Source organism: Takifugu rubripes, chromosome 13 (assembly GCF_901000725.2).
Source record: "Takifugu rubripes chromosome 13, fTakRub1.2, whole genome shotgun sequence".
NCBI classification, from domain to species: Eukaryota; Metazoa; Chordata; class Actinopteri; order Tetraodontiformes; family Tetraodontidae; genus Takifugu; species Takifugu rubripes.
Window position 1 is genome coordinate 403,959 of NC_042297.1, and position 27,540 is coordinate 431,498.

Here is a 27,540-nt window from a genome sequence, read left to right on the forward strand (position 1 = left end):
ATCGTTTAGGGTGATCACAGCCTACAAGGAAACCCGACCCTCAAGCAACTTTTAGTACGGGTGAAATTGCCAGAAAGAACCAGGATAAGGACCCCAAGTACACGAAGATACACATCAATAAGTGATCCAATCACAAAACACGGATTCAAGTTGCCAAAACATATCCTGCCAACAAAATAATTGTATTTACGTTATCAGATGCACCGAATGTGGAAAACTATGTAGGAGAAACGGGTAACGGGCTAAACACCAGACTCAACCAACATAAATATAGAATTAGGAGGAACCAGGGACAAACGTCACATTTAGTCGGGCATTTTCGGGACCACGGCATAAACCCCCCCCCCCAACCCTATAATCTGAATATCACGAAGGCTGGGAAAATAAAACACAGGGGTTCAGATTATTTTTTTGTTTCTTTGTTTTCTTGTTGTGATAACATTCCTAACATGTTTATAGACGTTTTGGATCTCCGTCTGTGGGGTGTCTTTATTTGTGTAAGGTTGGAATTATAATTTTGGAATTACAACTTTAGTGATAATGTACCCCAGATAGCAAGTGTTTTTGTGCATACGTCGTACTTTCTATAACACCTATAATTTTGGGGTGACACTTGAAATTCGGAATTGTATATACTGTAGGGTACACAATGGAAGGCTTGGTTATCCTGGGGGGTCACGAGTAAAGTATGACTAAAAAGAGGAAAATTCAAACAATTAGAAAACCCTCAAAACAGGACTGGTTTTACATGTGGAGGTCATTTCAAGTTTCTCCCTCTTGATCTTTTTTGGCTGGTTTTCCACTCGTGCTGATTTTGGCTTGCGTAATTATCTCTACTGGCAGTATGAGGCGATTCCTTAACCCTACAGAAGTTGCACAGGTTGTCCAACTTCTCCAGGATGGACAAATGACCAACTGCAAGTGGAAAGTTACCCAGGGGCAAACTTTAGACATGCAGAGGAAATCATCATAAAGGCCACGGTCTCCACGGATGAAGAGCAGGTCATCTTGGCCTTTGGCCTCAACAACCGCTTTCAAAAAGAGAGTCACCTTGTCTGGCCAAATGAAAGCGGCAGTCAGTGCGGCAGATGAGCGCTTTCCAAATGCAGTAGTATGGGTGCCACTGGTTAATTTTTCCAGACTTCTTCCTGCAAAAGAACAACATAATCATAATTTTCTCAATTCACAAGTCATGCAAAACTCTCTCGCCATCCCTCTCTTGCCTTCTTGTCTCTTTTCCATGCTCAATGACCACGTTCATTGGACTAAGGCCACAGCCAGACACATGCTCAAGCATTGGTTTGATCAGGTAAACTGCCTGACCCCATAAGCCTGCCTTTTCAGGAGGGGTCCAAAAACATCATTATTTTGGCCAAGAAATTCAAATTAACAAGACCACAACTTAAATTATTGAACAGGGGGCTCACATTCATCCCAACACAGGGCACTAACAAAGATCTCCTGGCGCAGAATAGATGGGACCTGCAACAATATCACAGGAGAATTAAATTGGCATCCCATTTCCAAAACAGCAAAGATAAAAGTGATTCAGAGCCCCCACCGTTCACTCCCAGGTCCACCTGGACTCTGTCCTCGGACACACTGCCCCCAGAAGTCCAGGCGCTGATCACAGCGGACAAACAATATTTTGACAACAAGTTCCGGCCCTGCAGGGGACGCCTAACCTCAGCCGTGGGAGGCTACAGCCCTGCAGGAGCTGAGACAAAATATCAACATCATCATAAAGCCGGCGGACAAGGGCAGCGCAGTGGTCGTTATGGACAGAGAACAATATATATATTATATTATATTATATTATATACGCACACAGGACTGTGACAATGCGAGGAAAGTCCTCGTCACAGCTCTCAGGAAACGAGGTCACTCAAGAGGATTCCTCCAGAAGATTAATAAATCCATAAACATAACACCAACATTGGAGAAAGTGCAAACAAAACAAATCCCATTAGTAATTACCTACTCCACCTTTTGGAAACGCGCAGCCAGCACACTACAAAACAATTTCAAAGGATCCTAAAGTATACAATACTGGACGGATCTTTCATGACTATTCTGGCTTACTGAAGAAACCCAAACCTGAACAACCCCAACCCTGGTCCAAGCAAAACTACCAAAGAGAACCAGAAGGAAGATCCCAGATGCATGGAAATACACGGCAATAAGGAACCCGATTACCAAACATGTCCAAACTACCAAATCATATCCCACCAACACAAAACAACTGCATTTAGATTATCAAATGTGCCAAATTTGGAAAACCTTATGTTGGAGAAACCAGAAAAGGATCAAACACCAAACTCAACCAATATAAATATACAATTAGGAAAAATATAGGACAAGCATCACGCTCAATAAACCATTTTCAGGACCATGGCATAGAAAACCTCATCCGCCAACCACTGGAACACGATCCAATATCCTGATGTCTTAGCAAATTACAGGCCGATATCCAACCTTCCTTTTATCTCTAAAGTTCTAGAGAAGGTGGTGGTGACTCAGTTACTGGAGCACCTGCAGAGGAACAGCCTGTTTGAGATGTTTCAGTCAGGCTTTAGAGCTCACCACAGCACAGAAACAGCACTTCTTAAAGTCACTAATGATCTTCTCATAGCTTCAGATCATGGACTGGTCTCTATGCTGGTTCTGCTGGACCTCAGTGCTGCTTTTGATCCAGTTGATCACAGCATCCTGTTACATAGACTGGAACATCTGATTGGGATTAAAGGGACAGCACTAGACTGGTTTAGATCATACTTATCTGATAGATCCCAGTTTGCCCATGTCCATGGTGTTCCCTCCTCATACAGTAGGGTTAGCCATGGGGTTCCTCAAGGTTCTGTACTCGGACCAATCCTCTTCACCTTAGACATGCTTCCCTTAGGGAACATTATTCGGCAGCATGGGATAAATGTTCATTGTTATGCTGATGACACTCAGCTCTATTTATCCATGAAACCAGAGGAGACAGAGAAGTTAGTGAAGCCCCAGACCTGTCTTAAAGACATAAAGTCCTGGATGTCTTCAAATGTCCTCCTCCTTAACCCAGGAAAAACTGAGGTCATGGTGTTTGGTCCTGAACCTCTCAGGGATAGATTAGATCACATGATCACTCTAGATGGGATCTCATTAACATCTAGTCTCTCTGTGAGGAATCTAGGAGTAACTTTTGATCAAAATCTCTCCTTCAACTCCCACATTAACCCTTGTGTGGTGTTGGGGTCTGTGGGACCCGTTTTCACTTTTTATTAAAAGAAAAATGATAAAATTATTTTTTTTCAAACTGAGACTCACTGACTTTGGCTCATTTTCTGTGAAGAACATATATCAGAATACATATTTAATGACCACACACACCATACACCCCCCCTACACATTTCTATGTATAAGATGTTCGGGTCAGGGGCTAACCCTAACCCGGGGCAAATAGAAGTGTGGAAATTTATGTTCTGTGTACCACACACACACACACACACACACACACACACACACACACAGCAGGCCTAGACAGGAACACAGAACATCGCAGACAGTGTTGACAAAAAATGTTGCAACATTGTCTGGGAACCGCAGCTGCAGAAACACAAAAGCTTTGCCAGTGTGGTTTCTTATCACAACCGATCAAGATGGCCAAAAGGCACTCTGCGCAGAGGGCCCTGGAATTGATTTTGGAAGATAGAGAAGTTTTTGATGATGATGTAGAGGGAGAGGATTCAGAAGAAGAGGTTTCAGAATTTGAGGATCACATATCTAAAAATTTAGAGTCTGACAATGACTCTGAAGAAGATGATGAGATTGAGAATCAGACAGTTCCAAAACAAAGACGAGCCACAGGACCAGGCCGTCAGCATGAAGCAAGTGAGGAAATATGGATGTCAAAAAATTCTGAAATTGAATGGTCTTCTCGCCCCAAGAAAAGGGCCCCCCCACAAGGCTGCCAATGTGATAAGGATGCAACCAGGATGGCAGTTACTCACACACAGGACATCAAGTCTTTTGAGCTTTTCATCCCAGATTCCATCCAGGAAATTATTCTTGACTGCACTAATTTAAAAGGACGACATGTTTTTGGAGAGAGGTGGAAGGAAATGGACCAAACCCAATTACACGCTTACTTCGGAGTTCTCATCCTTGCTGGAGTTTTCAGGTCCAAAGGGGAATCCGCAGAATCCCTGTGGGATGCAGAAACTGGCAGAGAAGTTTTCCGTGCAACAATGTCTCTGGAAAACTTTCACATCATTTCCAGGATTATGCGCTTTGACAACCGAGAGACAAACTAGCTGCCATCAGGACCGTGTGGGACAAGCGGGTGCGCCGCCTCCCCCTGCTGTACAACCCTGGGCCCAATGTCACCATTGATGGACAGCTGATGCCATTTAGGGGCCGCTGCCCCTTTCTGCAGTATTTACCATCTAAACCTGCAAAGTATGGTATAAAGATCTGGGCTGCCTGTGATGCCACTTCCTCATATGCTTGGAACTTACAGGTCTACACAGGGAAACCTGATGGAAGAGCCCCCGAGAAAAACCAAGGAATGGGAGTTGTCCTCGACATGTCTCAGGGACTCAGTGGACATCACATGCGCCATTTTTTTTTACCTCGCACAAACTGGGACACGAGCTCCTGAAGAGGAAGCTGACCATTGTGGGAACAATAAGGAAAAACAGGTCAGAGCTCCCACCTCAACTGCTGAGGTTAGGGTTAGAACAGGCCTGTCAAGTCATCCAAGTGTGCATACACGGCTGACACATCCCTGGTATGCTACGGGCCAAAGAAAGGCAAGAATGTGGTACTCATGAGTACACTGCACGGGGATGGAAGAATCTGTGACCAGGAACATCACAAACCAGAGATCATCATGGATTATAATGCCACAAAAGGAGGGGTGGACCACATGGACAAGCTGGTGACGGCCTACAGCTGCAAACAGAGGACTCGACGCTGGCCACTGGTGATATTCTTTGACATGTTGGACATCTCAGCGTACAATGGCTTTGTCATTTGGATGGCACTGAACCCAGAGTGGAAACGAGTGAAGCTCCAGAAAAGACGGCTCTTTCTTGAGGATCTGGCAAAGGCATTGGTGAGACCACAAATCGAGAGAAGAAAACATATCCCCAGAACCCCAGCCTCTGCAGCCATGGTGAGGAGGAGAATGCTGGTGCCCTGTCCACCCAACCTACAGAACCACAATCTGCAGAGCCTGAAGTAAATGTGTGATGCTGTTGCAGTACATGTCTGGCACTCATGTCTTGTGAGAGAGAGAGCTGTTAGTAAAATCCCTGATCTTTTCATTATTCTAGGTTGTGAACAGCAACAAGAAGAAGCGGTGCGAAGTGTGCGGACCGAGGATGGACAGGAAAACACAATATACATGCAAGTGCAAAAAGTATATCTGCAACACACACAGTAAAGCTCTGGCCCTCGTGTGTCGTATAGGCTAGAGGCTAAAGGCCATGTGTTCACTGGGGTCAGCCCCAGGGGCTGATGTGTTGTCTTGACTAATTAGTTTACTCTGTGTTCAGCTTGTGATGTGCACCTGAATGGGTTAAATTTCGAGTTCAAAGAAATAAAAGTCAGTAGTTTTGAAAACCTTGCTTCACTTGTAAATTTGTCTCTAATCATATCTTGATTTTATTTGATTTTCTTTATTATGTCTTAAATAATAAGTTATAAATGTGACCTAACAAAGATAAAGGGCAAATATTAACCCTAACCCATATATATTGTTTACACTGCTTGTAATTGGGATAAGGTAAACAACTGTTCAGTATTTTAACATAAAAGTGTTTGATTGTGAGGCATTAAAAGCCACAAAATGCAACGGGTCCATCAGACCCACAAGTGTGTGACGGGTGCAGTTTGGACCCAAATGCAGCACTCTGGAAAGCTGGGCCGTAGTAATGCCTTTTATTAACACACGGGCAAACAGGAACTCAGGCAGACAAGGAAACACAGGAAATAGTCCGTTCTTCAGGCTCCGGGCCCACACAAAGTCTAGGAGTTGCAGGCTCGGGGAGTGGGACGAGCAGCAGCGAAGTCGGGGCCGGGCGGAGAAGTCAAAACCAGGTGAGCAGACAGGAACCAGAGACGCTGAGGCAGAAGTCGTAGTCAGGGGCAGAAAGCAGGTAGGTTGTCCGGGGAACAGGCAAGGCAGGCAGAACGAAGACAGGCAGGGTCGGTAACGGGGAATCCGGCAGGGAAACAACGCTGGAAAGTCTCGCATGAGAGCAGAAGAACAATCTGGCACTGAGTGAGTGTGAGGCTGGAGAATATATACACTGGTAGGTGAGCTGATCGATGAGTGAGGGCAGGTGTGTGATCAGTGACTGAGAGCAGGTGTGTGATCAGTGACTGAGAGCGGGTGCGTGATCAGCGACTGAGAGCGGGTGCGTGATCAGCGACTGAGAGCGGGTGCGTGATCAGCGACTGAGGGCGGGTGCGTGATCAGTGACTGAGAGCGGGTGCGTGATCAGCGACTGGAACATGTGATTGGGATTAAAGGGACAGCACTAGACTGGTTTAGATCATATTTATCTGATAGATCCCAGTTTGCTCATGTCCATGGTGTTCCCTCCTCATACAGTAGGGTTAGCCATGGAGTTCCTCAAGGTTCTGGACTTGGACCAATCCTCTTCACCTTGTCCATGCTTCCCTTAGGGAACATTATTCAGCAGCATGGGATACATTTGCATTGTTATGCTGATGACACTCAGCTCTATTTATCCATGAAACCAGAGGAGACAGGGTAGGGTATAGGGGGTGGTTTCGGACACAGCGTCAGTCTCACCTGGATGAGCACACAATGAACTTTTATTGGTGTCATGGGATTGAAACAGTGCCAGTGCTTCAGTCGTGCTCTATAGAGGTTGCTATGGCACCGTCCAGTTGGCCCTGTTCCTCTTCATACTGATTTTGACACTTCTCGTACTTTGCCTTCAGAGTCTTCAGCTCCTGCCTCAGCTCTCCAGCTTCTGACATGGCAACCGTGTACTTGCACTGCCGAATCTCAGGCCCGTTTATATCGAGCTCAGAGTGGTCTCCGTCGTCGTGGCTGTCTCTGTCTTTTCGCTGTCGAGGGCAGACTGGCGCTCCCTACTGGCCTGAAGTTTCCTCATTGCACTGAGATTCTCAGTAAGTCTGTTGACAGTTTCCTTTTGTTCAGACACTGTCCCGTAGGCTTGTTCTGGCTGCTTCTGGCTCTCCTGGAGAGAGCTGATGAGGACTACTTTCTCCCTCTCCACCCGCATAAGCTGCTGTTTCAGTTTCTGAATCTCGCAGGTGTTGAGCTCACTCAGCAGGTCATCCTCCAGGCTAAGTCTAACCCACTTAATTACGGCTAAGTCTAACCAGGTCTCACCTCTGAGCAGTGGTGGGCCTATTTGTTGCCAGGGTCAGAGAAATCTGCCTGGAGGCCTTCACAATCAGTTCTGCGGCCCTGTAGCATAAAAAAAATGTCGATCCAACTGTTGCTTCAACCAATCAGATTGTGAGTTGGCGACCCCGAGGCTTCTAGCAGGCGTAGGAAACGTCAGCGTATTCACGGGCTTTGATTGGACAGTCAGAGAGTGTACGAGCCAGAGCTAGCAACTGCATCTGTAGCGAGCTGCACAAGCAAAGATATTGTTGTGTTGATTTAATAGCTGTTTTGTCAACCCACGATGGCTGAAGTAGGAGAAAAAATGGATTTGGTCGCTGATTTACTGTCAAAGCCATTTTCAAGACGGACTTTTCAAGAAAAGCTGGACATCGTTAAGCAAGGTCGGGCAACTCCGAAGCTAGTAAGCCTGTCGCAACCGGGAAAAGGATTTGTCCGCCACTTTCAGTCCGCTAACTACGAGCGGTACTCCGGGCTCACAGGCTCCGAGGAACGCTGCTAATTGTCTTGCTGGGAGTGCTTGTTATTGGCCACTGATCGACGTGGTGTTTGGAGCCACACTGGATTTGTAAATTTGGCTTGGCTAACCAAGGCAGCAACGCGGCATCAAAGCACTGCCGGACACTTGCAAGCAACGGTGCTTTCCAAAACTTTTGGGGAAACCAGAGCGGATCTACAGCGGAGCGAGCAAGTGGGCAGGGGAACGGAGCTCCGCAACGAAAAGGTGAAGGAAAATAGGGAAATCTTAAAAAGACTGATCGACTGTGGCGGTTTGGCGGTGACCATCCGCGTGTCTACTGCTTCTGTTGAACGGACATTCTCAGCCCTAGAAATCCGACAGGGCAGGCTCGACCTTCAGCATTAGCTTCGATGGCGATAGGAAAGGACGTCTTGATGGAACTGAAACGCACGGATAATCTGCACAACAGAGTCATTGAAATCTTCTTGAGGAAAGAAAGGAGGATGGATTTTGTGTACAAATAATCAGGATTTTTGGGGAGTAAAATGTTGCTATATTCCTAAATAATATTGCAATTTTATCAGGTTATTTTTGACGCTTTTTTATGTGTGTCGCAGCTGTACCTGCAGTGGAAGTTTTATAGCCTTAAAATAGTTATTGAGGGTTGGATTGATTCACGACTGAAGGCCTAGGGGTGACATGCTCGGCCCGCCACTGCCTCCGAGGCGTCGTTGCCGGCGTTGCATGATGTCTTCAGGATCGCACTTCTCGGGTTCGTGATCTCAAGAGATCCGGCTGGAAGGACCAAGTTTTATGTTGGGAGAAAGTGATCAGTTTTCTTCCCGTGCTGTTGCCATCAGAGGAATGAGGAACAAATTTAACCCCCAAATTTTTAAAGTCGCATGAAATGTATACAGCATAATGAGAAGAATAATCATTAATTCACTCTTTTCTGTGTGTTCTGCTTCATTCAAATGAAAATTTAACTGGGAAGATAATTAAGAACTACAGCCAATTTTTTTTAACTGTCAGACGCCTGTTTTTTTCTGCACGTGGTCCCGTTTAGCTGAGCACCATCACCAGGTCTCACTGTTAAAAGGCCTGCAGGAGTTCACAGCAATCATACATTGTTTTACATTTACTGTTGGACACTTTAAGCCCTGAAGTGAGAACGGGTCAAGAATTTGAACCTTTACCGTGAAGGAGCAATGCATTGTAGAGATTCTGGTCCAGGTGCAGATGTTTTGCAAGGCACATACGGCGCCATTGAAATGTAACATTAGCATCATCACTTTTTCAGAAACTGCAAAGAGCACAGTGGGTTTCTATCAGTCCTGTATCACTTCTGTGTTCCTGTTGCGTCCACGCGATCATACAAAATTTTTGACCAAAAATCCCAAACTTTCATGATGTCATTTTCCTTCTATTCCACTAATTTAAATGTCTAATAAGTTCAAAGCTAGATATTTGAATAAAATGTTTACATGTTAACAGAATTCATTTGAACTTTCAAACATTTGTTCTCACAAGTCAGATTTGTTCTGCAATATCTCACATATTTACTCAATTTACTCCTGATCTGCTTGAGTGACGCGACTCCAAGAAGTAGCTCTTTTTTGGGATTCATCTGCGGCTGATTTTGTAGACAATGATGAGATGATTCATTTGATATGAACCTTTGCACACACTGAAGGAACCCTGATTCTGAGAGACACTAAGTTTAAGGAACCCTTGTAAAGTACATTCATCACAACTCTTTTGCTGTTCGACTCACTTTCTGGTGTGTTTGTGTTTCACACATAGTATCACATAACACGTGACAGCTTCACCTCAAGGTGAAATTAAATAATGTGAACCCATAGAGACATTTAAAAGAAATGTTGCTTCTGTTAAAATCATCTTTTGATAAAATCAGGAAACTGTTGGAAATTCTAAAGGAAAAGCACACACATGCTAACAGTCATACCGTGATTGTTGAATGGTGAGCAAATGTGAATTGACTTTTGTTAAACGTAAGATAATAACACCAAAGTAACTGAGATGTGTAATATAGTTCTGTCTATATAGCTCTGTCTGGATGAGAGCATTAATAATGTAAGTCATAATGGTGATTATATGAAAATAATATAAAATGGGAAAATGGGAGCTGAAATCATCCAATTTCCTCCTTCAAAATACGATTATTTCTATGCTTTGGTTCTGTTCACTATTCAGTGTATATATACACACATATATATACATACATATACTGTATATATGTGTGTATATATGTATATTCAGTGTAAATATCCAAAATTGCCAAGAGAGTGTGCAGTATCATTTGTTTTCACATTGTAACACATATTCTGTGTGTTTATAGGAGTAAAATGACAGATCTAGCTAAAAATAAATGTCTTAAAGCATTTCAATGCACCTTTTTATGACTTTATCAGTAATGTTTGATGTTTTCACTGTCATCGCTGCTCAGTTTCATGTGGGAATTCTTCCAGTTTCCAGAAGACACCGCTGCTCCTCTGGGCTACGGTGGCTTGTGCCAGGACCCGAAAGCAGGAAAACGCAGTGGCGGATGGTTTCCGAGAAAAACCTTTATTGGAGTTACAAGTGTTTAAACCAAAAGAGGCGTCGAGACCACGACAAGTTCAAAAACGAGTCTACAAAGGAAAACTCACAACAATAATCCAGAAACGAGAAGTCGGGGTTTGGCTAGGGAACAAACACGCCAACGCTGGCAAACGGGAGTTCAGTCCATAAATAGGCGGCTCGATTTCCGATAGGCTGCAGGTGCGACAGCTGCGTCGGGAGCATGGCTCCACCACGCCCCCTACAGGGAGAAACCCGCAACGGCGCTCCCAGAAGCTGGGAACCCAGCACTCGGGGACAGTATCCTGGTTGATCCCAGCAGCAATTCACAACGGTATTCTCGCTAGCTAAAAGGCTAAACTATTTAAGACACTTTACATCACATGAAGGCGTCTGGGTGCCAGCAAGAGTGAAGCAGCTCTGCCATCAGGCTCTGTCTATATATATATATTAATTAATTTAATTAATATCAATTCCCTGATGAAAAAGTGATAATTTTGCAAACAATTGTGTACAATAAAGGTTTAACCTGACTGAAATATAATTAAGCACTTTTGAACTTTCATTCTCAGTCATGAGTGAGAATAAAGTTGTGGTGATGCTAAATTATTACTATTATGATTATTATTATTATTATTACTGTTATTCATTGTAATACATGTACATATACACAAAGCCATGATAGCGGAATGCAGAAAATGAGATTATTCTTCCTCAGAATAAAAAAGAAGCTTTAGAAATGAGCTGATCCTTTAACAGGACTCACAAGGGCTCATTAATCCGGGTCCATAACGAGCTCTGTTCACCAGTGTGAGCGTGCACTTCAGTAATTAGGCATGACTGGTGTGAGTGCACGTTTCATTTGGACACAGAGATAATGACACTGCAGTTTTTGGTGGAAACAAACCTCTTTGTTGTGGTTGTGGAGTGGATGGACTCACAAAAGAGGCGCTGAGGTGTGAGAGCACTAGTGAACTAGTTACACTAGTGAACACTAGTGAACTAGTTAGTGCCCTCAAACTCAGGAGAAAAAACAAAGATCAACAGTTTCTTGTCTCCTCATCATCATTCCACCCTCACCGGAGCACCTATTGACAGCCTTTGCAAATATTAGGTGCCAATAAAGATTGATTGATTGATTGATTGATTGATCGATTGAATACATTTAGGTGCTTTAGCAGACTGATTTAGTTGACTGTTTCCCACAGCTCTTCCATGACTTGGCTCATGGGGAAACTCCTTTAGCTTTAGCCCGGTATGGCTGCACATTCTCTAGGGCTCCTCTGCCATTAGCATCTTTGCATTGTTTACCTGACATGGAGGTGAACATGTGAACTGGTTCCAGTTTACACAGGAAGGCTTTGGTGTTGGAACAATGGGCCAGATTCACGAAACGTTCTTACGAACAAATGTGTTCTTAAGTCCCACTTACGAACATTTTACGAAGATTGTGGCATTCACCAATTTCTTCTTATCCTGGATTTATGCGTAGGTAAGAACAAATCCTACGAACACTCAGGAGTACTCTTACACACATTTCAGTGCCGACATGTTGGTATGGTTGGGTTTTCTTCTCTTGTGCAGTTCAATAAAATTCAATATTACAATGATAATTGTCATATTTATTTGTTTATTTCCTATTTTTGGTGATTCACGGAGAATTTTAAAATAACGTAAATGTGCCAATGACTTAACATTAATCAACCAAATTGGAAACCATGCCAAAACTGTCTTTATTTGATTTTATCTTGATTTATTTTATTAGGGGATCGAGGGTATGCCCTGGCTCCCTGGTTGTTGATACCACTGACCAACCCTCAGACTCCACAGGAGTTTTATTCAATCAGATGCATGCGCGCAGTCATTGGGCCCAATTCACCAATATGTTCTTACGAATCTTCTTAGATTCTTTCTTAAGTTGTCCTTAAGAAGTTTTTTAAGAAAACCCTACGTCGGATTCATCAACGCGTTCGTAAGCCCCAGAATTGTTCGCAGCTGTGTTCTTAGATTGATGAATGCCATCTGTTCGTAAGTTGAAAGCGCGTGCCAGGTGAGTCTAATTAACATACGATTAGCATAAGTCACCGCCCACTAATGCCCATAAAAGGAACTGCAGCAGGACCCTGTAGACAGAGCCAAAAGCAGCCAAATGCCCAAAGCCAAATGCCCAAAGCCAAATGCCCAAAGCTTGCCTCTCCACGCCTGATTTCTGACGCCGTGTTGCACAATCAAGAAAGGATGGCTAACACGCTTGATAAAATTGCCTCAACCCTGATGACTATAGCCAACACGCTTAAAGAAATCAACGAGAATGTAAAAAAAATAAACGTGTAAAAGCTGTGCTCGGATTGTGACAATAATGCATTTGATTCACAAACGGGCAATTAATCGCGCTCGAACGTGAACCGCGTGCCTGCAGTCTGGCCCCATCATTGCGTCAGGACGCACATCCTCACGGGGTTGTGGCTCTGTCCAAACACATCCAGCGCCCCTTTAACATGCCGATGGTGCGTTCAATGGTGGAGCGACTGCGCGCATGCATCTGATTGAATAAAACTCCTGTGGAGTCTGAGGGTTGGTCAGTGGTGTCAACAACCAGGGCATATCCTCGATCCCCTAATAAAATAAATCAAGATAAATCAAATAAAAAGACAGTTTTGGCATGGTTTCCAATTTGGTTGATTAATGTTAAGTCATTGGCACATTTACGTTATTTTAAAATTCTCCGTGAATCACCAAAAATAGGAAATAAATAAATATGACATAATTATCATTGTAATATTGAATTTTATTGAACTCCACAAGAGAAGAAAACACAACCATGCCAACATGTCGGCACTGAAATGTGCGCAAGAGTACTCCTGAGTGTTCGTAGGATTTGTTCTTACCTACGAATAAATCCAGGATAAGAAGAAATTGGTGAATGCCACAATCTTCGTCAACTGTTCGTAAATGGGACTTAAGAACAAATTTGTTCGTAAGAACGCTTCGTGAATCTGGCCCAATGTCTTTATGTCCATCTGGGAATCATTTCAGTATTTCTAGGATGGACTAAGATTTCAAATGGATTTTTAGGATAATGCACCGCCTTCCTTTATCTTCTTTAAGGCTGGAATGTAAATCCACAGGGATTAGTGGGAGCACGCTGGGCTGGAAACTCCTCTCTGGCTCTCCGAGGGTCCGTGCTGCGTCTGTGCTGCGTCCGAGCGTCAAACGCAACTCCAGCCTCGGTGCGCGCGCGTCATAGGTGTCGGATAATTCCCCAAGAACTTGGATTCCTTCGTTCATTCTTCAGTACTGGTGCTGTAATGGTCTGAAGGTCGAGAAGCCCCTGAGTTGTGCAGACGTGAGACCGAGCGGACTCGGCTGTCGTCTGTTCCGGAGCGCAGTCTGGACATGGGCCACCTTTCTGGAGTCCGTCTGTTACCATTTGGAACCATCTGGGCAGTTTTCCTCTGGCTACCTGGTGTCAGCTCGACCAGGCCGACGGGCATCTCAAAGTAAGCCTCGACTCTATTGAATGATTCTTCTAATAATGAAGAGATAGTTTGCATTTTCTAAATTACAATGTTGTCAGATTCTATGTTTAAGAGCGAATACAAACTTCTGCAGGAAGTTATTTTAGAGTTTACTTGGCTTATCGTGACACTCAGCGATGATTTCCCGTAGTTGTCCTCGGGTTCTAACTGCGTTAGAACTCTTGGCTGTGTGAGGCTCATAGGAGCGCGGCCCCCGCCGGCTTCAATTAAAAAGGGGTGAGGGGTGAAGATGTGAGCACGTGGAGACGGGGAAGCCCCCACGGGGACGTTTGAACTCATATCAGCCATATAAAAAGTCACGTGCTCTCTCCATAGTGTGTGTGTGTGTGTGTGTGTGTGTGTGTGTGTGTGTGTGTGTGTGTGTGTGATGGGCACACTGTCCGGGCTGTAGTTCTGCTTCCCACCACATGCTAGGGTTACTATCTGCTGTCAAATGACACATTTACTGGTGAAGTGGTTAGCACTCAGCGCTAGCTCTAGCTAACCTCCTTGACACCACATTGGTGAACGTGTGCGTCCAGCATTTAGCTGCTTCTTGTTCTGAAGCCTGCAAAGGCTCTGATCATGGATCAGCTAATGACACTGAGGACATGAACCATTCTAAAGCTCTCGATCGCTGGTTCTTTGACCACATAGCTGCTGATAACTGGTTGCGTGTGTTTTCCCAGCTCAGAGTGTCCAGAGAATAAGGTCCTGACTGTGGAGTATCCCTGTGTGAGCGCTGGAGGGAGGAACAGCACATGTTTGAGGTGAGCCTCTGGCACATGAGTGACTGTTTGGACCCTCTGACAGGCTGCTGATGCATGTGGGGAGGACGGAAACGTTCTATGTTTGCAGAAGCTGCAGCTCTGCAAGCACCAAAAACATCCTGTCAGGTCTCTCCCACAGCAGCACTTTTGGAGGCCATACCCCCAACAATGAGATGATTCCGAGCTGAATCAGCCATAGTTTGTCTTCTAAAAACTCCATTTTATGGATCCAGATTTGAACTGTGCTGGTCCCGACGGGCTGTAGGACATGAAAGCAGAACAGGAACTCGTCCTCGTGGCGTTGGCCTGCGTGGCGTTGGCCTGCTGACAAAGTTATCCTTTGATGTTGAATGAAACAATGGTGGCAGGAAACAGATGAATTCCTTATTATAGATATTATACATTATATGATCACAGGGCAGCAGCTCAGGTGACATCACACAAAGGGAGGAAACAGATGCAAATCCCTCATTTTGACATGCAGATCAGATTTTTGTGAAGTCAGATGTGGATTTGCTTGGTGAAGGTAAGAGGATCCTTTAATGAAGGTTCTGGGTCTGCAGAGACCCCAGACTGTGATCTGTTCATCATCAAAGGCAGGCTCCTCTAGTCCTGACGTCTGAGTCTTGAGGTGCTCCTCTAGTCTTGAGGTGCTCCTCTAGTCCCGAGGCGCTCCTCTAGTCTTGAGGTGCTCCTCTAGTCTTGAGGTGCTCCTCTAGTCCCGAGGCGCTCCTCTAGTCCTGACGTCCCGAGGCGCTCCTCTAGTCCTGACGTCTGAGTCTTGAGGCGCTCCTCTAGTCCCGAGGCGCTCCTCTAGTCCCGAGGCGCTTCTCTAGTCCCGAGGCGCTCCTCTAGTCCCGAGGCGCTCCTCTAGTCCCGAGGCGCTCCTCTAGTCTAAAGCAGATTTGAAAGGGTGGATATTTGCTGGTGAGGAGTGATTGTGGGTCACAGGCCAAATCTACTCTGTGCTCTCTTTGCTGAGTGTTGGGGTTAAAGTTCAGCTCTGCCGTTAGGGTTAGCTGGGTTAGGGTTAGCTGGAGAACCCTAACCCTAAGCTGGAGAATAAACCCCGCTGAGAAGTCCACCGTGGTTTTATTGGCTGTCACTTGGTTGAATATTTCACACTAAATCCAGCTCTGCTGAAAAAACACAGATGAGATTAAAGTAATGATGATGAGGTCTCTGGCTTGTTTTGATTGTTTCCATACTTTTATATGCTGCTGTGTTCCATCGCTCCCTGAGGCGTTGCTATGGTTACGGGCCAGTTGTGTGTTTACTGGTCATTTGGTGTTAAATCGTCTCAAATGAATCACTGCTAATTTCCTGACTGGAACCCAGCCTTTGGTTGGTCTTGAGCTCGTCTTTCTCCTTCTGCTCTCAATGAAGTGAGTCAGTCATGACAGAAAACCTTTTCTTCTCGTACCTAACTCTAACCCAACCCTAACCCTAACTCTAACCCTAACTCTAACCTACCCTTACTCTAACCCAACCCTAACTCTAACCCTAACTCTAACTCTAACTCTAACCCTAACTCTAACCCTAACCTACCCTACCCTAACCCCAACTCTAACCCTACCCTAACTCTAACCCTACCCTAACCCTAACCCCAACTCTAACCCTACCCTAACTCTAACCCTACCCTAACCCTAACCTACCCTACCCTAACCCTAACCCAACCCTAACTCCAACTCCTGCCGGTGTTTCAACAACCTCACATGAGTCCTGCCAGAACCATGACATGGACAGCCTGACCCTGCTAAAGGCTGACGTCTGCACATTCTCTGGTCCATCGTTGCTCCGGTGAAGGCTGCTCAGAACATTTCCTCACTTGTCTTTGAGTGGAATCAGCTGTTCAATAAGGATCTTCTGTCATTGCTCGACACCAAATAACGGGCTCAGAGCTTTCCAACCAAGTCATTCAAAAAAGGATTACAAAGAAAACCCTGCTTGCAATCAGTGTTCCTTCTCATGGCCTCCAGGAACATGTCAGAGTTGAGTGGTGGAGCAGCAGTGGGTCACCTCTGAGGCTTTATTGACCATCAGAGCTCTTCAGTGGTCATTCAACAGATCAAAGTTTGAATGATGTGAGGTTTATTTCAGGCGGCCATTATTCCACAGCCACTTCCTGTCTTGGCTCATTAGAGTGTGCTTGAGGTTTGTGATCCATCTTTTAACCAGCACCATGTGCTACATAGTGTGGATCCTTTTTTTAAAGTCCTTAAGCAAAAGTTTGGACTCTTCTTTATACAAAAAGATCACATAACTGCTGCATTTAGAAATATTTGTAAAGATCATCTAAATGATATTCATCAGTTTCTCCAGCATGTTTCCATTGTGGTTCATTCCTGAACTGCTTGGAAGCAGAAGCTGTGTGGAGGAGTTGAAGAGGTGGCGTTCTCACTGCCCAAGGTCACATCTCAACAGTCGGGAGGATCTCTTTATTCTAAGATGATATTCTCAACCCTCAACTGGATGTTTAAACTTCCCTTTGTTCGGTAGAAGTGGTGGAATTCCATAATCCATAAGTGAGAAAGTATCATACACGATATTCTCCTGATCTAGTTTTAGCTCGGCCATTATTGTTGACTTGTTTTAAATGTTTTAATTTGGTAAAGCCAGTTAAATGTAACTATGTAGTCAGTCTTCTTCATGCTCCAAAGCCAGGCGAACATCAGACCACCGTTCTCCTCGTTTGCTGCTGCCTTTTCCATTCTGTGGTGATCAGATCACTCATTACACCACATCCACTACACACCAGGAGTTCTCTGGTTACCTTTACTCTTGAGTAGTTAACTGGTCATCAGCAGCACAGAAACAACGTTTTCAGTCTTTTTTATGGAATCAGAAACTACAGAGTCCTGTCCCAGGAGGCTGTTTCTGCACCAAATGGGCGACATGGTTCCATTTTAGTTCAACTCCAGAAACAGTCAAAGCCCAGCAGGATCTAATTCTTCTGCCTGTGGAATCATCTTGAAGGAGGAAAACCATCCCAGACTATTTTCTGAACCAGCCACTCTTCCTGGGTTTCACCCACAAACATCCAAGGTGACCGTTAATGAGCTCTGGCTGGTGGCCTGGACTCCATCTCCCCTCTACCGCTGCCCTTCTGGCCCCTGCCTTTGCACTTGAGCAACACAAACCAGATTGGAGCTGGGGTCCAGGTCAGGTCAATCAAACAAACACTGTTTCTACATGCTCAGTGTTTTGATGTGGGGGGGGATTACTCAACTCTAATGATTATTAAATGGGCGCCAAACATAAAAGGCTACTAAGATTAGCAGAACTGATGCCAACCTTGATAAAAGAAATAAAGCAATCAAACTAAACTTCTACCATTTGTTTTACCAGTTTAGCACCAGCAAACTTTTGCTTTGATCACCAGTAAATCTGTTCTGTCCGTGTTTTATCAATGAGAAAGTGTGTATAAATTTAAGCTAATAGCTGAGTGTTTTGCTGACGACGGTCCGTAGTGGTGAAGAGAGAGCTGAGCCAAAAGGCGGAGCTCTCCATTTACCAGTCGATCTTTGTTCCTGCCCTCACCGACGGTCAGGAGCTTTCACCCTGTTATATCTCTGTCTCCCCTCTTTCTTTAGCCAGCTGTCCATCAGCTGAAGGCTCCTCCCATACATGTCTGGTCCTACTCGAGGTTTCTTCCTGTTGAGTTTTCCTTACCACTGTTGCTTATTGAGGGTCACACTCTGGATTTCTGTAGAGTGCCTTCAGACAACTATAATTGTATCAGCCAATACATGGATAGATACTAATTCATTTGAATTCTTATTTGATCTCTGGGTTGTCCTTCTACAACCTGACCACCTCTTCTGACCTACTGGCCTGTCTCCTGGTACCCCCCTTAATGCTTTCAACACTGGATGGAAACAATAATCCTTCCTGGACAGGGTTAGGGTTCGGGCTCCAGTAAGATGCTAAAACAACAAAGAATAAGCTAGAAAGGAGAGGCCAGGTGTCTTCATTTGCACAACAGCAGGTGGAAACAGCAATTATTGCTACCTGACTGGAGCGAGAAAAAGCTACTGAAAACAACCTGTGAAATACCGAGCCAGTGTTTGCAGGCGTAACAACCACTGCTGCTAAAGACACTTGTTGTTTTTACATTGTCACTCTTCAAAAAACTGGGACAATTAACACTGCAAAGAGGTGACGAAGCCAGTGAAGAGACCCAGTAGGTAGAAGTCGAGGATTGGAGTTTATTTTCGAACACAACCGGGAACACGTGCGCGTGTGCTCATGCCTATAAATGACACTTTGACTTGCAGGCAATAGTGGAGCGCGGGGAGTATCGTTTAGCATCCTTCGGATGCAGATGTCTGATGGGACATTTACTAGCTTGAGGTCAAAATGAGGCACTTTGTCTCAGTGGATTCAGCACTGGTTCCTGCTTTAGGCTGAAACTAAACATTTAACCGTTTGGCTGTCAGTAGCGGGTAACTGACGGGTAACTGACTCCTGCTTTGAAGCTAAAGCATTCATGATCTGCTGCAGAGTTTCAGTGGGAAATCCTGTTCAAACGATCACTTTCGATGGTAGAACCCCTTGGTGTTCTCTGTCTAATCAATAAACCTCCACCTTTGGGAACTATAACATGTTCATTTTGTCTCACATGGAACTGACGCTAAAGCCTTTAATCTATTACTTTATTCCTTCGGTGAAAGGCACTTTTCCTTTGTGTGCATGCAGAGAAACTTTTACGAGGCTTCTCGGTTGGACTTCCTGTGTTTAATGGAGGAATAATTGTCTTCATCAAGCTGCACACCAGAGTCAAACTTCCCAAAAACAGCAGTCATAACCGTCCATATTTTTCTGATTAAGCCTGACTGTGCACACAGCAGCAATCTTTTCACCAAATCTGCTCAAGGTTAACGCTTTAATGTCATCAATAAAATAAATCACTGGAGTACTAAGGACAAAAGATAAGAAAAGAGGTTAGATAAGGATAGAAGAGAGGTTTAAAGTATTATAGCAAAGGGAAATGCTTTTGATCTGTCAAAAACTGTGACCATGAAAATAAGTTTCTCTTTATGCTCTCGTCTCATTTAGTTGTAACTTGGTCGTGAGGCTTCTCTCAGATGTAAACACTGAACCAGACAAAATACACATTTCAATAATCTATTGTTGCTAGGATGCTGAATTTGGCCATTTTACCCCACAAGTTGCAACTGCATATATTCAGTCCATTCAGACTTGTGATTTAAGTTCACACACACACACACACACATATTATTAAAGAGCCTCATGGGTTTTCCCATCATGTAGAAATCCATAACAGTACATCTGTTGGGTCCGGTAAATATTCCCATGTTTCCTGCAGCTTCACTGTGTGTGATGACATCTGGTCTCCTTGAGTTGTTCAAGAAAACTTGTTTCTGTCAGACAATCTGGAAAATGTGTCATTGTAAATATGTTTAAACTAATAATTGTCTTCAGATTAGCTGTTAGCTTTGGCTCACATTTTATTTATTAGCCTTTGTTTCATATAATGTCTCTCAGTAATCTCCTCCCTGGGCTGCCACCTTATCGTGGTGGAGGGGTTTGCGTGTCCCAATGATCCCAGGAGCTCCGTTGTCTGGGGCTATATGCCCCTGGTAGGGCCACCCATGGCAAACAGGTCCTAGGTGAGGGATCAGACGACGCGTAGCCCAGACCCCCTGATGATGAATAACAACATTGGTACCAAGTTTCCCTTGCCCGGATGCGGGTCACCGGGGCCCCCTCCTGGAGCCAGGCCTGGGGGTGGGGCACGTTGGCGAGCGCCTGGTGGCTGGACCTCTGCCCATGGAGTCCGGCCGGGCGCAGCCCGAAGAGGCAACATGGGGCCCCCTTCCCGTGGGCTCACCACCTGCAGGAGGGGCCAAGGGGGTCGGGTGCATTGTGTTTTGGGTAGCAGCCGGAGGCAGGGACCTTGGCGGTCTGATCCCCGGCTGCATAAACTGGCTCTAGGGACATGGAATGTCACCTCTCTGGTGGGAAAGGAGCCTGAGTTGGTGCGCGAGGTTGAGAAGTTCCGACTAGACATAGTCGGCCTCACCTCGACGCACGGCAAGGGCTCTGGAACCAGTCTTCTTGAGAGGGGTTGGACTCTCTACCACTCTGGAGTTGCCGATGGCGAGAGGCGACGAGCAGGGGTGGCAATTCTGGTTGCTCCCCAGCTCAGTGCCTGTGTATTGGAGTTTACCCCGGTGGATGAGAGGGTAGCCTCCCTTCGCCTTCGGGTGGGGGGATGGATCCTGACTGTTGTTTGTGCCTATGGTCCAAACAGCAGTTCAGCGTATCCACCCTTTTTGGAGTCCTTAGAGGGAGTGCTGGAGAGTGCCCCTTCTGGGGGCTCCCTCGTCCTCCTGGGTGACTTCAATGCTCACGTTGGCAATGACAGTGTGACCTGGAGAGGTGTGATTGGGAAGAACGGCCCCCCTGATCTGAACCCGAGTGGTGTTTTGTTATTGGACTTCTGTGCTCGTCTCAGATTGTCCATAACGAACACCTTGTTCAGACATAAAGGCGTCCACATGTGCACTTGGCACCAGGACGCCTTAGGCCGCAGATCGATGATCGACTTTGTGGTTGTGTCATCGGATTTGCGGCCGCATGTTCTGGACACTCGGGTGAAGAGGGGGGCGGAGCTGTCAACTGATCACCATCTGGTGGTGAGTTGGCCCCGATGGTGGGGAAGGATGCCGGACAGACCTGGCAGGCCCAAACGTGTTGTGAGGGTCTGCTGGGAACGCCTGGCAGAGTCCCCTGTCAGAAGGAGCTTCAACTCACGCCTCCGGGAGAGCTTTGACCATGTCCCGGGGGAGGCGGGGGACATTGAGTCCGAGTGGACCGTGTTCCGTGCCTCCATTGTTGAGGCCCCCTGGACGCCTCCCTGGTGAGGTGTTCAGGGCATGTCCCTCCAGTAGGAGACCCCCGGGGAGACCCAGGACACGTTGGAGAGACTATGTCTCTCGACTGGCCTGGGAACGCCTGGGGATCCCTCCGGATGAGCTGGAGGAGGTAGCTGGGGAGAGGGAAGTCTGGGCTTCTCTCCTTAGGCTGCTGCCCCCGCGACCCGACCCCGGATAAGCGGTAGAGAATGGATGGATGGATGGATGGATGGTCTCTCAGTAATGTTTCTAAAGTGAAAAGACACTGTTTAAATGTGAGAGTTAAAGGACAGAGCTTGGCCAATAGATACTCCAAGATTCCTCACAGAGAGACTAGCCGCTAAGGAGAGACTAGCCGCTAAAGAGAGACTAGCTGCTAAAGAGAAACCTGTTAAGGCAGAAGCCACAGAAGTCCAAACAACTAGCGTCTCTCAAGAAGAACGAGCACAGGAGCCATATCCAATTACCATTCAGAGTTTAAGCAACAAGCTGCTGCTCCTGATGAGCTGACGAGCAGCAGGTGAGAAGCTCCGGAGGAGGGGTTGGAGAAATCTGCCTCCCATATATTCGTGCATACATATGAGTTACTCCTCATCATCGTTAGGGAATCACAGAAATGTGAACAATGTGCACACAACCTTTAACAAGTTATTTAATCAAATGACATGTTTTTTCTCTCGATAGATGGGTTGGGACAGAGGGTTAGGGTTGGGACTGAGGGTAGGGGTTAGGACAGAGGGTAGGGGCACTTCTGCTGTGGAAGACCTTCTGGAGCTCGGATGTTTCCCTTGATGCTCCAGGAAGTGAGCTGCCAGGACACTAACAGGGGGGGGGGGGGGGGGGGGGGGGGGGGGGGGGGGTGCTCAGGATTACCCTCATAACACCTTCACATATGTAAACTTGCAAGAGTTTTATAAGGGACGTATACAGTTGTGCACTATATGAAGTGAACGTCCCAGTGCTCAACAGTCAGGGGGAAGCTGAGGTCAACGTTGAACTTTCATTTGCAGAGAAGAATTTATGGAATTGATAAATACAGGGCATTGGAGAAATAAAAGCAAAAACTTTGGCTGCCCTTTAAATACAAACCCTTAAACTTAACAGACAGAAAACCAACCATCATGATCCCAGTAGACGTGCAGGCCCTGAACATGGTCCTGGGCCTCTGTCACATCAAGAGGCAGCACAGATATATAGCAGCCACAGAAATAGGCCTGTTTCTGGGCAGACCATGTCGGGAGGCCCCTGACCTCTACTGAGCTCCGCTTCCTGTGTTTCTCTGCAGAGAGAAACCCAAAGCTGACAACCTTCACTGACATATTTTAAGCATTCTCATCATCATCTCTCGTTTCCTAGTCATGATCCTTGTCTTCACATTCTGATTTAGATCAGTGTTATTTCAACAGACATCAATAGTCCAGAATGTCCTTCACCTCCAGAAACATGTGCAGTCCTGCTCCCAGGACCCCTGCACTGTCTATGGTTTCGGCTCTGGGAGGTCGAGTTTTTTCTTTGGGATTCTGTAATGAATATCCTGTCTTTAAGAATGGAGAACTACTACACACACATGCACCAATAAATCATAGTATAGCTAGAAGGGAACCCATAGCAGTGGAGTCAGAGCACAACCCCCTGGAAAGAAACCCCTTTCCTAAAGAACACCATCGCATGTGTGAAAGGTTCCAGGTGCAGGTTGGCCTCTGGACCTGTTCGGGGTTTACTTTACATCTGCAGTGCTGACTTAGTGCAGGGTTAGCTGCAGTGGCCTCTGGGGACCGTGGGCTTGTCTGGGACCCCTGATGGGCTGGAAGCTGCTGGGTCAGGAGAGATGGACCGAGGGGTGAAGGGTCAGGCAGGTGTTTAAAGGGATCAGAGAGGATGAAATGATTATGTTTTATTCACCTTGTAGATGCACACATGACCCATCAAGGATGGCTATAAAATATGAATAGTGATGTCATCCCTATGTACCACAACTGACTTGAGCTCTTTCCAAGGGATGTGTACAGAGCAAAGCAGTACATTTAGAACATAAAATGTTTGAATATTGCTCTCAAATAAAGGCTTTTCATGCACTTAAGTAAAGCAATGTAATATAAATGTTCTGGAAAGGTCAGCTTTCATCACGCTTTCCTTCTGTCTGTGACACTACTACTACGAGCAGTTGTTGTCCCACTCTCCGGTCCAAATGGAGACACTTTGAGGTCCGGTCAGAACGACAGTCTCAATAACTGATGTGACACCGAGCGCCTCATCTACAAAAACATCTGGATAAAGCACTTGAAAGCAAAGCTGATCGACGAACCTTCCGGAATCGTCTGTCAAAACCCTGGGACTTTTCAGATCTGGAGCCGATAGGCGAGCATTTGTGTGTTTTGTTTGCGTTTTCCTGTCTTTCTGCCTCTATTGGTGGATTCCTTCATGGACCTTTTGCTGGTGACATCACGCCTGTTTGCATTGGACGGTCCTCAAGAGCCGCTGCCTCCAGTCCACCAGCGTCTGAGCGTTAATCTGCTCAGTGCTGAACGTGGTTCTATCGTGTCTTCTGGTGAACTGGACCTTCCAGTAACTTTCTCCGTGTTCTCACATCCCCTCGAGGTCTCCACGCGCCCCTCATTGGGAGGAACGATGTGCACCTCACCCCCCTCATCTTGTCTCCAGGCGGTGCACGCTGATCTGCCTCGTTTAACCACCGTCAGCTGTCCATTGTCTGCTTGGGGGTCCAGTCTGAAGCGTGTGTAATATTCTGATCAGATCATTTTGGACCTGGCCGACGATGCCGCTGTTCGGCAGGGTGCCCTTATGGGCAGCTCGACAAGCTTCTGTCTGACGGATGGAGCTCCCTCCAGAGTCCAGAGTCTGGTGTTGGGAGTCTCCTTGGACAGGAGCATCCAGCCCCCTCCCAGCACAGTCTCCCGCCGCTTCAGCGTCCTCCAGAGCGTCCGCTCCTTTGCACTCAGCACCTCCTTTTTCCGGCGCTCCACGTGAGCCACGCGTCCCATTTCCTGAGCTGCCACGGCCTGCTCTCATGCTGAGGTGGAGAACTCCACTCGCTCTACCACACCCTTCCTCCACACCCACCGGATTTGTTTTACCATCTTCACCTGTTGCTCACTTTCAGCCTGTTGCTATTGCTTCATGCCCGACTCTCCAGCGTTATCTGCATTCGGATTTTCTGGTTTGACCCTGACTGCCTTGGACATTCCTTCTTCACCTCCACCCTGGTAAACCCGACAACCTTTTGTCCCCAACTAAGAGTTTTGCCTATGTGGTTATTTGGACCTACATCCTCCTGTGGCTGTGTGGCGTCATCTGCCTTCCACGGAGTTCCGTGATTACTTTAGTTCTGTTGTCCACAAGTTATCAATAAAGCTCCTTTTAACTGTCTGGAACTGCTTGTTGCAATGCTCCTTGGTTTTTGATCTTCAGCCATTAAATCAACCTACTGACTGGGCTGAGATTGCATGTATTGTCATTTCTGATCAGGGAGGGCTGTGCCACTGCTATAATTGAGAATCAGCCACTGGTTTCTGTGCATTTTGACCCTTTTAAGGATGAGCTTAGAAGTATGCTTTATCACCTGCTCCAGGGTGGAGAGGCGGCAGCGAAGCTCCTCTCCTTAATGCAGGGGGGTGCATTGGTTGCAGATTATTCCATCCAGTTCCACAAGCTGCCCACGCAGTGGTTGGAACGACGCCGCACTCGGGAAGTCTGCTGTAAGGGGCTGAGGGAGGAGCTGAAGGACGAATTAGCGGCTCGAGATGATACCGCATTTCTCTCACAACGTGCCTTCTCCAGCAGTCTCAAGTTGTCCCACAGTTAGTCCACTTGAACCTTTAATCGTTGCACCGATGCCGACCCCATGTCTGTCAGCTGCAGTAGAGGAGCCCATGCAGCTTGGCCGGGCCCTGAGAGACAGAGGAGGTTGTCTGAGAGGCTCCGCTTGGATTGTGGGCAACCAAGCCATGTCATTGCTGGGTGCATGTTCCAGCCAAAAGACTAAGCTAGCAGCATATGCAGGAGTGCTGGCGAGCAGAGCCGCTTCCTGTTCTATGTCCTCTCACCTCACATTCCCTGGTCCACTCCTCTGGCTTCACGACTTCATCTCTCTTGTTCTTAATTGACTCTGGTGCTGAGGACAGTTTCATCAACGTGGACATGGCCATTGAGGACCTATCCAAGCCAAAGTTCATCCTGGGTTTATATACTAAGGTCCTGGCTAAGGTAACCCACCGTACAGCACCCCTGACCCTCATCACCTCACGTAATCAACGGGAGGACTATGCAATTTTTTCAGTCAACTTCCTCCCTGGGAGTCCTGGGCGCCCCATGGCTAGCCCGCCACAACCCCCACTTTGATTGGTTGGCCGGGAGGCTCAGTAGCTGGAGTGTTACCTGTCATTCAAACTCAGCTCTCTCCTCCGCTTCGAGCAGCTCAGAGCCATTACCTGAGGTCCCAGATCTCTCCACAGTACCTGTCAAATACCATGGCCATGACGAGGTGTTCAGCAGGCAGCGCGCGGTTTCTCTACCCCCTCGTCGACCCTACAACTGCGGCACTGAACAACTTCCCGGGGCTCCCATCACAAATACTGCTACTGCTACTACCACCACCTTGTGGTTCCTTCCTGCTCCATGAGGAGGTTCTCTCTGCTGCTTCCCCTAACCTTTGCACAGCCTTCTTTCTTTCACTTCCTGTCAAACCCCAAGACCTCACCTGCCAGCCTGTACCTGGACAGGCAGGTGCTCCGATTTATGTTATGTTATTTATTTCAGCTTTATTTTAACAGATATGATAAATTTAGAATAGCACTTTATTAACAGCTCTTCCCCCCGGAAGAGCTGATGGAAGTGGCCGGGGAGAGGGCTGTCTGGGCATCCCTCCTGAAGCTGCTGCCCCCGCGACCCAGATCCGGATAAGCGGGAGAAAACGAACCTTTATTAACAGTGGGGATCTGGCAAGAGGCCCAAACAGGACGCAACCATAGATCCAAAGAGGAAGAGACAAGAGTTAGAAGAAACAGATAAATTAGCCGGGACTGTTGGGGTTTCTGTGTGAACATGTGGAGTGATGGAAGAGCTGAACATTTTAGAGTGTTGAAGGGTGTTTCAATCACTTGCTGCAGAAGAAGTAAAAGAATTTTGGCCAAAGAAATTGCGGGCCGTTAGGCAGAGTAAGGAAGCAACCCGGCATCAAGAAAAATGGTTTAACAGGTTGAATAGGTATTGGGATTTTTCCCCTAGTAGACCCTTATCTATAAGGGATGACAGGGGTCGCTGTAGGTGTCCAGATCTGATGCAGCCTGACTGATGTGAAACTTGGATAGAGTCCAAGCCACCTTCTGTAGTCCTTGTTGGTCTTTCTCTGAGGCGTCATCGCTAATTCAGAAATCCCAGTCCACCACGTGTCCTTTAGATCCCATCCCAACACACCTGTTGAAGGATGTTCTACCATTGATAGGCAGTTCTATCCTGGACCAGATCAATAGTTCTTTAGTGTCAGGTTATGTACCCCGGTCCTACAAGGTGGCAGTGATTAAGCCGTTGCTTAAAAAAAAAACCATCACTGGATCCTGATGTCTTAGCAAATTACAGGCCGATATCCAACCTTCCTTTTATCTCTAAAGTTCTAGAGAAGGTGGTGGTGACTCAGTTACTGGAGCACCTGCAGAGAAACAGCCTGTTTGAGATGTTTCAGTCAGGCTTTAGAGCTCACCACAGCACAGAAACAGCACTTCTTAAAGTCACTAATGATCTTCTCATAGCTTCCGATCATGGACTGGTCTCTATGCTGGTTCTGCTGGACCTCAGTGCTGCTTTTGATCCAGTTGATCACAGCATCCTGTTACAGAGACTGGAACATGTGATTGGGATTAAAGGGACAGCACTAGACTGGTTTAGATCATACTTATCTGATAGATACCAGTTTGCTCAT

General features: G+C 46.3%; 1 protein-coding gene and 1 pseudogene across 2 annotated transcripts in view; both read left to right on the top strand.

The window, feature by feature from the left end:
- The first annotated feature begins 3,789 nt into the window (after positions 1-3,789).
- LOC115251963 (piggyBac transposable element-derived protein 4-like) lies at positions 3,790-5,462 on the top strand (annotated as a pseudogene).
- Positions 5,463-13,610: 8,148 nt separating this feature from the next.
- Positions 13,611-27,540, top strand: part of LOC115252112 (collagen and calcium-binding EGF domain-containing protein 1-like) — a 28,335-nt gene continuing 14,405 nt past the window's right edge. The window contains exons 1-2 of one of the 2 annotated variants that reach the window (XM_029846498.1): positions 13,611-13,936; positions 14,644-14,724. In XM_029846498.1, the coding sequence (XP_029702358.1) occupies positions 13,833-13,936; positions 14,644-14,724 (185 nt within the window). In that variant the 5' untranslated portion in view covers positions 13,611-13,832. The remainder of the gene's footprint in view (positions 13,937-14,643; positions 14,725-27,540) is intronic. The other variant, XM_029846499.1, reaches the window with a different exon arrangement.